At 46.8% G+C, this 13027-nt stretch overlaps 1 protein-coding gene across 3 annotated transcripts in view; it reads right to left on the reverse strand.

Moving 5' to 3' along the window:
* Nucleotides 1-5555: 5555 nt before the first annotated feature.
* Nucleotides 5556-13027, reverse strand: part of TMEM240 (transmembrane protein 240) — a 49344-nt gene continuing 41872 nt past the window's right edge. For all 3 annotated transcript variants that reach the window (XM_060259508.1, XM_060259507.1, XM_060259509.1), the window contains exon 4: nt 5556-5970. In XM_060259508.1, coding sequence (XP_060115491.1) covers nt 5822-5970 — 149 coding nt within the window. In that variant the 3' untranslated portion in view covers nt 5556-5821. The remainder of the gene's footprint in view (nt 5971-13027) is intronic.

Here is a 13027-nt window from a genome sequence, read left to right on the forward strand (position 1 = left end):
ATGGCTGACCCAAGGCCATTTCAGCAGGTGCAAGTGGAGGAGTGGGAAATCAAACCCGGTTCTCCCAGGACAACTCCTATGAGAACTATGGCTGACCCAAGGCCATTCCAGCTGGTGCAAGTGGAGGAGTGGGAAATCAAACCCGGTTCTCCCAGGACAACTCCTACGAGAACTATGGCTGATCCAAGGCCATTCCAGCAGGTGCAAGTGGAGGAGTGGGAAATCAAACCCGGTTCTCCCAGGACAACTCCTACGAGAACTATGGCTGACCCAAGGCCATTCCAGCAAGTGCAAGTGGAGGAGTGGGAAATCAAACCCGGTTCTCCCAGGACAACTCCTACGAGAACTATGGCTGACCCAAGGCCATTCCAGCAGGTGCAAGTGGAGGAGTGGGAAATCAACCCCGGTTCTCCCAGGACAACTCCTACGAGAACTATGGCTGACCCAAGGCCATTCCAGCAGGTGCAAGTGGAGGAGTGGGAAATCAACCCCGGTTCTCCCAGGACAACTCCTACGAGAGCTATGGCTGACCCAAGGCTATTCCAGCTGGTGCAAGTGGAGGAGTGGGGAATCAAACCCGGTTCTCCCAGATAAGAGTCCGCACACTTAACCACTACACCAACCTGGTGGACTGAACTTTTTCTTCAAACTCAAGTGCCACCAAGCTCCACCTCCTCCAACAAACTTCACTTCTGACCCAGCATCTGAGTGTCAGAAGACTTGATGAGCCTATCGGCAAATCGCTAAACTCCCTGTGACCCTTTGCAGATTCTCATTGACAACGATCTGTCAGCTGCTTCCGACTTGGCAGTCTTTTCTTCCAGTTGCGCTCGCCCAGCTGATCGTCTGTGTCATCCATGTTTGCAGAACCAGCATTGTTAATAAATGCCAACAAAATTTTTCATCCAGAGCAATCATTTTTTCAGCTTTCTACCCCATATAGCTAAAGGTAATCCCCTGTGCAAGCACCAGTCATTTCCGACCCTGGGGTGACGTCACATCACGACATTTTCACGGCAGACATTTTTCGGGGTGGTTTGCCATTGCCTTCCCCAGTCATCTACGCATCCCCCCAGCAAGCTGGGGACTCCTTTTACCGACCTCGGAAGGATGGAAAGCTGAGTCAACCTCGAGCCAGCTACCTGAACCCAGCTTCCGCCGGGATCAAACTCAGGTCGTGAGCAGAGCTTAGGTCTGCAGTACTGCAGCTTTACCACTCTACACCACGGGGCTCTGTACCCCATGTAGCTAACATGCAACAATTACGGGATGATATGAGACTTCTTTCACTCCTTGGCCAGCTCGAGATCTACACCTATAATATCAAACACCAGATCGAAATGTTGGAACAATAAAGAACAGGAAGATGATGTGGAAAACGGTGTACCCCTGCCTCCTGCGATTATAGCCCCTGAAATTTTTAGACAGACCCCCAAATATTTCACTGGGTCTGTAATCCTGAGCACATTTTCCCAGGGAGTAAGCCCCACTGAATAAAACGAGTCTTACCTCTGAGTAGACCTACTTAGGATTGCTTTCTGTGAACACTTGTAAAATGGCTCACTTCAGAGAGATCAGAACTGCATTACAGAATTCCCCACACCTTTAGAGAGAATGGATTTGACTCACATAAGCCATGATCCTTTTACCAAAAAAAATCCCTCTCTGCTTCAGTGTAGACCTGATAAAGTTCATGGTTTGAGGACCTCACCCGGCTTCGCAAACCCCTTGAATGGCAAAAGCACACAAACACAAACGTGAAAAAGGAAGGCATTTTGAAAAAACAGCTGTGAAAATATATCTATATATATATAAGCAAGATGTGCGACATACAGAGACAAAATGGAGGTGGTGTTGAGTTTCATCAAATTGTTTCCCCACACACGCAAACACGCAGAAGTTAATGAACACGATCTTTTGACAGAGAAAGCAACGAAAAAAGGGAAAAAAATCGAAACAAACCATACATTTGTTGGGGTTCATTTTGGCAATAAGATTTTCTTGCATGATTTTTTTTTCCGTTTTAATCACATAGACATTGCAATCAAACAATAGAGTAATCACAGACAGTAGTTTCAGAAGGAGGGTCTGTCCAAATTGCGTTCTTCTTTTTTTCTGTTTTGTTTTTGTGAGGGAACAATGAACGAGTTTGGGGCCTTCCTATTCAAACTCGTTAAATTAAAAGCAAAAAAAAAAGAAAAAAGAGGGACAATCTCAACAAGTTTCAGAGATGACTTGGAATATCCGTGGTGTTTCCCTAGAATTTTGGGAAAGGGTGACTTTGATTGGCTTACCCGCGGGCAGTGCCACATCTGTGCATGCTCGCTCAAAAGAAAGCCCCACTAAGAAGAACGGAGCCTTACTTCTAGACAGGGGTGGAATTCTAGCAGGAGCTCCTTTGCATATTAGGCCACACAGCCCTGATGTAGCCAATCCTCCAAGAGCTTACAAGGCTGTATTTTGTAAGCTCTTGGAGGATAGGCTACATCAGAGGGGTGTGGCCTAATATGCCAAGGAGCTCCTGCTAGAATTCCACCCCTGCTTCTAGGTAAACATGCACAGGATTACAGGGAGCCTTGGGCCACAATCTAGTACAAAGTTAAGTCAGTATCGGGTACGTTTACCAATGATCAGTATTTTCTCCTTGAGTCTGATGGTAGGCTTATTATTTCTTAATTAACCCTAATGTTTTGGCTGGGAGGGTCTGCACCCTGAACTGCCTCTCTCTCACCAGGCCCCACCCCCTCATTATCACATCAGGCTCCGCGCTCTCGTTCTACCAATCCTTGACCAGGCTCCACCCCCTTGACCCACCAACGCCTCACCAAGCTCCACCCTCCTGGCATTCCACTCTGCGTCGGATCAAGGCCTTCCTCGCTAAACTGTCCCGTTCCGTTTAGCGCAGCAACACCGATTTGCTTACCCCGATATTGTTTGGCTAGGTTGTTCCTTATCAGCACATATATTAATATGCCCTAATGCATGCATGCAATTCCACTTGATTATTTTTAGTTTTAATTGTAAGCCATCTAGAGTTTATATAAAATAGGCAGGATATAATTATTTGTTTTGTTTTGTTTTTTTAAAAAAACCATAATTTATAAATTATTAAATAAATGAGGGGGGGAAACGTTGGGTGTAGGCTAGAGCTTGTCCACTCTCAATTAAGTGCCTTTAAAAGCTACCTGGCAAGCAGAAATTCAGCAGGTGTAGCTTATCTTGTTCCACAAGGGCAGCGAGGGACGCCTAATCCTCCGGCCTAGCGCTGAGCCCTTAAAGATACAGAGGTCTCGCCAATGTCAGGAGCCTGAAATTCTACTTTTAGCAATGTACGATGTCCCCTTAAAGAGGAAGGGCATAGAGTGTCCTCCAGCTGTTTATCTTAAAGGGCCAGTACGTCTCACAACCGGACATTAAAACGTGCATTTTAAATCATTTGAATTAAAATAATGAGTCATTTTGAGCTGATGTATATCCAACAGTATTGGGGGGGGGCAGGGGGGACAGAATTACCTCATCATGTACAGCAACATCAGGGTTGATTCACACAATGGGCTTTTGAAGATGGTGAGGCCACTGCCGAGTTAATCTTTGGGGGGAGGTATTCGAAGGGAGGGAGGTCTTGTAAATGTTCCAACACTTGGAGGATCTAACACCTCACTCTTTTTTTAGACTCAGCACATTAACTGTTTCCCAGCCGGTGATGAACTATGATCTTGACTTGCACAAACGCTTCCTTTGCCCAACGGGTAATTAACATATGGGAACTCACTCCCACAGAATGTCGTGGATGGCCACTAGCTTAGATGGCTTTAAAAATTAGATCTATTAGTGGAAGATAGGTCCATCGATGGCTCTTAGATAAGATGGCTCAATGGATCCTCCATGTTTAGAGGCAAGGTACTTCTGAACACCAGTTACAGAGAGGCAACAACAACAAGAAGACCGTAGATTTATATACCACCCTTCTCTCTGAATCAGAGTCTCAAAGCGGCTTACAATCTTCTTTATCTTCTCCCACAGCAGACACCCTGTGAGGTGGGCAGGGCTGAGAGAGCTCCCACAGAAGCTGCCCTTTCAAGGACAACTCCAGCAGCTGCAAGTGGAGGAGTGGGGAATCGAACCTGGTTCTCCCAAGTAAGAGTCCACACAATTAACCACTACACTAAACTGGCTCTCCACCAGGGAAGGCTTTGGCCTCTGTGAGCTGCTTATGGGCCTTCTAGGGTTGCCAAGTCCAACACAGCCTCCGGCGTGGGACTGCTCTATCATTTTGGGAGGTAAAAACTCTACGGTGCCTATTGTGCCGTAGAGTTTTTACTGCCCGAAATGCTAGAGTGTCCAGGAAAACCATAGAGTTTTCCCGGAAATGCCTAGAGCGGCTGGCGCGTGACGTCACTAGTGTGATGACGTCACTCGCAGGTGACATCATCGCACCGGCGACATCAGGGGAGGTTCCCCCCCACCGGCCCAATGTGGGCCCGTGGGTTGGGAACCTCCTGGGCAGGAAAACCTCCGCCCAGCCTGGGGCTTGGCAGCCGTAGGGCCTTCCAAGAGCACTTGGTTAGGCAGTATGGGAAACAGTATGCTGGACTAGATGGTCTTGTCCAGCAGGGCCCTTCTGATTTTAATGTGTATTTGAGCACTCCAAGATCATAGCTTGCCACGGTTTAGAGAAACCTCTCAAGTATAGGTGAGTCCCGAAGCACTGTTACTTGATATGCTGAACCATTCATAAGACCAATAAACCTACCCAAGAAGTCAACTCTTCGGCATCTTCACCATATACTAGATGGTTTGGCGAATCAGCTATCGGTCACCAGAGACTCCTGTATATGTTCTACGGGTGAGAAATCACAAAATGTCTTTTGGTTTTCAAGACTTTGTCACTAACGCTTTTAGCAATGCAACATAGATCAAAGGGATAATAATTCTCAAGACAGGGAATAGGTGACTGGTTGACACAGACTCCGGAGCATTCACAGAATCAAAGAGACATGGAAACCAACCTTGTGGCATTTCCACCAAAGCCAATGGAGTAACACCAAAGTGATGCCCGAGCAGTATTGCCTTACTTACATCCAACCTGCAGGTTGCTAAATTTTACGTGGCAAAACAGTATTGGTTGGTCCTTGAGAAACAGCAGATTCAGGCAAGGGAAAACTACACATCCCATTCATTTCAGAAACAGAAAAGAAAATGGAAAGAACCAAAAAAAACCCAAAACCCAAGCTACCAACCCGGTCCCCAAAAGCAATCAAAGTGGGACAGACACACATCGTAGCTACAGGACGGAATGAAACTCAAAAACAAATCTGCATCGGAATGAGACACCCTAACACAGGGAAGGATTCGGGGAAGGGGGGAGCTGGAAACAACCAGAAAGTAGTTCCAAAGTTCTCAAAATGCTAAACATCGGTTCTTCTGGCTGAACTCACCTAAGACGACCTGGAACAACGACAGATTTCCAAACAAAAAGGAACAGAGGGAAAAAAAGATACATTGCCATTTGCGGGATACCACTGAAGAAGATGGGATTGGAAATACAATGCAAATTTCTCTTTCTGTTTGATTTATCTGGTTTGTTTTTTACATATATACACAAGTCCACCAATAAAATGGTAACCACAGTGCAACGTCTTGAGTACCTTGCATCCGAGACAAGGGTAAATTGTGCATTCTCTGTGTGTCGGGAAGACACACCGTGTGGGTAAGTAAAAGGAAGTCCTTAGCAGGCATCCATCGAGGAACGGGCATACGGACGTTCCTCTTAGACAACAGCAAAGGCAAGTTCTACCACCCCTCATTAGTCTTGGATTTTTCAGAGGTGTCTCGGACTAGGGTGCCCGTTATGGTACAACTTCTGTTTGATATGTACCATGTTCCCAGTCGGTTCGTCGTACTGCCTGTGATGACGTTTTCTGAATTCCTTGAAGTTACAAAATTTCGGGATCCAAGACCACGAATTGTCTGGAAAGAGAAGAGGAAAAGGAGGGGAGAGAGAGAGAAAGAGACCTCAGCATGGTTTTGACCACAACTTAGCAGCAAAGAACCCCCACATGCTCATGGAGAAAGGTACCCCCATTCAGAATTAAAAATTTGACAACAATCCAGGATGGAGCAGAGACAAGAGTGAAAGCAGGGCAGGAAGTATAATTTAGCATCCGTCCCCAAATTACGGTTGCTGGATGATCTCCTAGAATTACGACTGATCCCTAGATGAAAGAGAGCAGTTACTCTGGAGAAAATAGCTGCTGTGAAGGGTGGACTCTGTGGCATTATACTCCACTAAGATCCCTCTCCTTCCCAAACCCTAGCCCTCCCTAAAGTCAACCCCCAAATCTCCAGGGAATTTCCTAACTTGGAGTTGAAAACCCTATCCTAAATGCTGCATTGCAAGACAGATAATGAGCAACCATCCCACACAAGAACAGATACCTGCTATTTTGAATGTATTTAGGGTTGCCAATTCCCATGTAGGGGCAGGGGATCCCCCAGTTTGGAGGCCCTCCCCCCGCTTCAGGGTCATCAGAAACCAGGTGGGGGCGGGAAATGTCTGCTGGGCACTCCGTTATTCCCTATGGCAGGGGTGGCCAACGGTAGCTCTCCAGAAGTTTTTTGCCTACAACTCCCATCAGCCCCAGTCTGCATGGCCAATGGCTGGGGCTGATGGGAGTTGTAGGCAAAAAACATCTGGAGAGCTACTGTTGGCCACCCCTGCCCTATGGAGACCGATTCTCATAGGGAATAATGGAGAATTGATCTGCGAGTATCTGGGGCTCTGGGGAAGCTGTTTTTTGAGGTAGGGGAACCAAATTTTCAGCATAGCAATTGGGCACCTCTCCCCAAAATACCCTCCAAGTTTCAAAAGAATTTGACCTCCTGGCCCCCAAAAAGGTGCCCTATCCATTATTTTGAGATGGAGGCAAGGCATTTAAAAGAAGCACGGTCCCTTCAAATGTGATCGCCAGAACTCTCTTTGGAGTTCAATCATGCTTATCACATCCTTGGAGTTCAATCATGCTTGCCACACCCTTGCTCCCGGCTCCACCCCCAGAGTCCCCAGATATTTCTTGAATTGGACTTGGCAACCCCAGATGTATTGGTTAGATCTAGCAGATCTCTTGAATCAGAAGACAGCTCCTTCTGCCAGAGAATAGTGCCTCCACCCATATTCTATTATGACTTGCCTTGAGCCTGCTTGGGATAGAAAGCTAGAAGCCAAATAAATATAGTTTCAGAGGAAAGTCATGTTTGCAGCCCCCTACTGGTGGAATCTTTTGCAGCCCGCTACTGGTGCTGCTTTTGAGCTGTGGTGCTGGAGAAGACTCTTGAGAGTCCCTTGGACTGCAAGAAGATCACATCCGTCAGTCCTAACGGAAGTCAACCCAGGCTGTTCCCCAGAAGGTCAGATGCTGAAGCTGAAGCTCAAATACTTTGGCCATCAAATGAGAAGGGAGCACTCCCTGGAGAAGACCCTGATGCTGGGAAAGACAGAAGGCAAAAGAAGAAGGGGACAGCAAAAGAGGAGATGGCTGAATAGCGTTACTGATGTAACAAACACGAATTTGAGCAGACTTTGGAGGATGGTGGAAGACAGGAGGGCCTGGCGTGACTTTGTCCATGGGGTCGCAAAGAGTCGGACTCGACTGTGCGACTGAACAACAACGAACTGGTGGAATCAACTACCAGAGGAAGTGAGAGCCTTGCGAGACCTTGCCCAGTTCCACAAGGTCTCTAAGACCACTCTCTTCCGGTTGGTTTTCAACTGATGCTGAGCCTTGCACCGTAGGGAAATTGAAGAAATACTGTCGCCATCGAAACTATATAACATCTAAGAGACTAGCACCAAATTACTCTGACTGTTTTAATTACTGAGTGTGTAATTTTATAATATGTATGGATTTTAATGGTTTGTTGTGGTTTTATACTGTGAGCCGCCCTGAGACTACTTCGGCGGGGAGGGCAGGATATAAATCAAATAAAGTATAAGTCTAAAGTATAAGTATGTTGGTCTGCAGAAGAACAGCCAAATTCGAGCCCAGTAACAGAATGAGAGACAACCGGAGCTGCAGTCTATGACCTTTCAAGAGTCCAAGTTCTGTTTGTCAGATACATGGCAAAGTTATCTGACGAAGACAGCTTTTAGGGCTTGTAGAATCTTTCGGGATCAAGTGCCGTGTTCTACTGGAGAAAGTTTTCCTTCCAGACGTTTCGTTCTCAGCTGTCTGGAAACGTCTGGAAGGAAAACTTTCTCCAGTAGAACACGGCACTTGATCCCAAAAGATTCTACAAACCCTAATGATGTTACCAGCCGTGAAAACCTGAAATCTTTGAGAAGACAGCTTTTGTTTCACAAAAGCTGGTATCCCTAAAATCCTGTTGTTCTCCAAGGTGCATAACCTATGTGATACCAAAAATACATGTATTTATTGCCAAAGGGCGGAAAACATTTATGGGCCCAACTGTAGCTTCGTTACAGAATAAAAATACAATACACATGCGGGAACTACCGCAACCCTGCACATTTCAGCCCAAATAGGCCTTCCTCAGGGGTCAAGCAATATATTGTACATAAAGGCTCGCTTTACAAAAGTAAAACAATTGGCAAGTTGATGTAGGACCAAAAAAGGAGTTTTATCGGGGCTTTCTTTTGTAGCAGGAACTTGTTTGCGAATTAGGCCACACACCCCTGATGTAGCCAATCCTCCAAGAGTTTACAGGGCTCTTAATACAGGGCCTACTGTAAGCTCCAGGAGGATTGGCTACATCAGGGGTGTGTGGTCTAACATGCAAACAAGTTCCTGCTACGAAAAAAACCCTATTATAATCAAATACCAGTTTACACAAGACATAAGGATGTTTATGAGGCCGCCTAGAGTCTAGCCTTGTGCTATAGCCAGATATATATGCTGTGTAATGCTGCTATTGTATGCCTTCTGATTTTGGTCCCAAAAATACAGGGGCAAACAAACCAGTCAGATCCCATGTACCGTAAATGGTGTGGTAGCTAAGGTACTATTGGACTCCAGTCCAGCTGCTCCACTCATGAAGGCTCGATCCCTCAGTGTCTTATATTTTTCTACGATGCCAGAGTATATTCCAATTTAAGAAGATCTTCATTTTGATTCAGTGCGGGAAACAAAACCACATCCTTGTGCTGGGTATCTAAGTGTGATGGTTCATTATTATCCACAGGAACAATGTATCACAATTACTGTTAGCAATTCAGGGCTTTTTTTGTAGCAGGAACTCCTTTGCATATTAGGCCACACACCCCTGATGTAGGATTAGCTACGTAAGAGGGGTGTGGCCTAATATGCAAATGCGTTCCTGCTCCCAAAAAAAGCACTGGTTATCATCAATCCAATGGGTACACATATAGGAAAGCTCAAATGCAAAATCCCAACCTTTGCAGATCTAAAAATCGCAATACCTTCACAAGTCGTAACAAGACCCATCTCCTTCATATACATTTAATCCAGTTTCAGCCTCATTTCAGTGTCATAATTTCTTCCAAAGAGCCCCAGGAATTGTAGGGTGCATCAGGGGCCCTTTTTTTTGTAGAAAAAGCTCAGCAGGAACTCAGTTGCATATTAAGCCACACCCCCTGATGTCACCATTATTTCATACAGGGCTTTTTTGTAGAAAACGCCCAGCAGGAACTCAGTTGCATATTAGGCCACACCCCCTGATGGCACCACTGTTGCTGCAAAAAAGCCCAGCAGGGACTCATTTGCATATTAGGCCACACCCCTTGACATCAAGCCAGCCAGAACTGTGTTCCTATGCGTTCCTGATCCCACCCCCCCAAAAAGCCCTGAATGTCATTCAAAATGTGACTGCTATTTTGACATTGAGAAATGACACGTCGAGCTGTATGCTGGAAATCTGATACAGGGGACCAACAGAAGAAGCTGAGAGCTTTCCTTGAAGTAGTCAGGTTCTTTGCGTGCTTAAAAATATTTCCTTCCCAAATTTACAGTCATGAAAACCAACATAAGATCGCCCCTAATGGAGCGGCGGCATTGAAAACAGCCTCCTGAACACTCAAGTTGTCTCTTCCGCTGCTGCTAATAAAAAGACACATCTGCAGCCCTCAACTCTTCAACTGTTTTTACAGCGGCCAGTTCATGTGAAGCTGACTCTGATGGAGTCAATCCACTGATTTGTCTAGCTCGGGGTGGCCAAACCGTGGCTTGGGAGACATGTGTGGCTCTTTCACACATATTATGTGGCTCTTGAAGCCCCCACCACTCCATCAGCCAGCTTGGAGAAGGCATTTCTCTCTGTAAATCACTTCTCCAAGCCAAGCCAGTCGGCGACTTGGGAGAATGCATTTAAACTTTCTTTCTTTCCACCTCTCCCTCCCTCCCCTCATTTGCCTTCCTTCCTTCGTTGTGACTCTCAAACATCTGATGATCGTGTCTTGCGGCTCTCAAACTTTCGACATTTATTTTGTGTGGCTCTTAATTTAAGCAAGTTTGGCCACCCCGGTCTAGCTTAATATTGCCTACTCGGATCTGGCAGCGGCTTTCCATGCCCTCATGCTTGCACATCACCTGAGCTTCGGTGTTTCCACACAGCGACAAGCTTTCCTGCAGCTACTGTGCTTGCCAGAACAGCACAGCGCAAACAGGACTCCCACATGGCAGATTCCTCTGCTTTTCCCCTGCCAGGTCTGAATGACAAGAAGAAGAAGAAGAAGATATTGGATTTATATCCCGCCCTCCACTCCGAAGAGTCTCAGAGCGGCTCACAATCTCCTTTACTTTCCTCCCCCACAACAGACACCCTGTGAGGTAGATGAAGATATTAGATTTATATCCCGCCCTCCACTCCGAAGAATCTCAGAGCGGCTCACAATCTCCTTTACTTTCCTCCCCCACAACAGACACCCTGTGAGGTAGATGAAGATATTGGATTTATATCCCGCCCTCCACTCCGAAGAATCTCAGAGCAGCTCACAATCTCCTTTACCTTCCTCCCCCACAACAGACACCTTGTGAGGTAGATGAAGATATTGGATTTATATCCCGCCCTCCACTCCTAGGAGTCTCAGAGGGGCTCACAATCTCCTTTACCTTCCTCCCCCACAACAGACACCCTGTGAGGTAGATGAAGATACTGGATTTATATCCCGCCCTCCACTCCGAAGAGTCTCAGAGCGGCTCACAATCTTCTTCACCTTCCTCCCCCACAACAGTCACCCTGTGAGGTGGATGGGGCTGAGAGAGCTCTCACAGCAGCTGCCCTTTCAAGGACAACCTCTGCCTTAGCTATGGCTGACCCAAGGCCATGCTAGCAGGTGCAAGTGGAGGAGTGGGGAATCAAACCCGGTTCTCCCAGATAAGAGTCCGCACACTGAACCACTACACCAAACTGGCTCTCAAGCTGGCAAAGGACTCACCAGGATGCTCTGGGAGAGGGGAGGGGAGAAGCGCACCATGCCTACATCACCTCTGGATGACGTAGGCATGTTGGGGACAACGCTCTAGAACAGGGGTGTCAAACATGCGGACTGGGGGCCAAATCAGGCCCCTGGAGGGCTCCTATTAGGCCCCCAAGCAACTGTCAACTATGGGGTGACGTGATAGAGGTTTACAAGATTACGCATGGGATGGAGAAAGCAGAGAAAGAAGTCCTTTTCTCCCTTTCTCACAATACAAGAACTCGTGGGAAATTGCTGAGCAGTCAGGTTAAAATGGATAAAAGGAAGTACTTCTTCACCCAAAAGATGATTAACATGTGGAATTCACTGCCACAGGAGGTGGTGGTGGCTACAAGCATAGCCAGCTTTAAGAGGGGATTGGATAAAAATATGGAGCAGAGGTCCATCAGTGGCTATTAGCCACAGTATATATATGTGTGTGTGTGTGTGTGTGTATACACACACACATATTGGCCACTGTGTGACACAGAGTGTTGGACTGGATGGGCCATTGGCCTGATCCAACATGGCTTCTCTTATGTTCTTACGTTCCTTCTCCCCCTCTCTTGCTTCCTTCTGCATCACAGCTTGCTTTGCAAGGCTTGCTCAATTGTACAGGAGCTACAGAGCAACACCTCTATTTGCTCCACTGGTTGAGTCTCCTTCCCCTCCTGGTCCCCTGTGGGGGGAGGGAAACAGCCAGAGCTTCCTTTCCCCAGTTCCTGGATCCCATGGGAGAAATACAAAGAAAGCACCTTTAAGACTAGCAAGTGCTAATGTTTTAAGCATGTTTTATTTTAAGTTTATTTTTTTTTAAAAAGCCTTTAATCGTATTTGTCTGTGTCCTTTAAAAAGTTTATCTCTGCTACCTAATCTTAAATAGGTACACACATGGCCCAGCCCAGCATGGCTCAACAAAGTCTAATTTATGTCAGATCTGGCCCTCATAAAAATGAGTTCAGCACCACGGCTCTAGAAGCTAATTCTACAATAGAGTTCTGCCCAAAAACCATAGCATTGCCCTTGATGTCACAGACATGCCTACATCTCTTCCAGGTGATGTAGACACATCGCATTTGGGGTGGTAATTCTCCCCCACTGTGCTGCTGGCCGGCACTGGGGGGAGCGCTAGAAACCAGGGGATCCCTCACATACTGGCGGAACCTGGAAACCCCCGGGGTGGAATTCTAGCAGGAGCTCCTTTGCATAGTAGGCCGCACCCCCCTGATGTAGCCAATCCTCCAAAAGCTTGGGATTCTAGCAGGAGCTCCTTTGCATAGTAGGCCGCACCCCCCCTGATGTAGCCAATCCTCCAAAAGCTTGGAATTCTAGCAGGAGCTCCTTTGCATAGTAGGCCGCACCCCCCTGATGTAGCCAATCCTCCAAAAGCTTGGAATTCTAGCAGGAGCTCCTTTGCATAGTAGGCCGCACCCCCCTGATGTAGCCAATCCTCCAAGAGCTTCCAGTGCTGCAGGATAGAGACTGGCAGTGGCGTTCCAATCAGAGATTCTATATAAAATATTAATTTGGAAGGTCAAGATATGAAGCATGGCACTGCGACGCTACTGAACCCACAAATATAAAAGACGGTCCCCT

Source organism: Heteronotia binoei, chromosome 18 (genome assembly GCF_032191835.1).
Source record: "Heteronotia binoei isolate CCM8104 ecotype False Entrance Well chromosome 18, APGP_CSIRO_Hbin_v1, whole genome shotgun sequence".
NCBI lineage: Eukaryota > Metazoa > Chordata > Lepidosauria > Squamata > Gekkonidae > Heteronotia > Heteronotia binoei.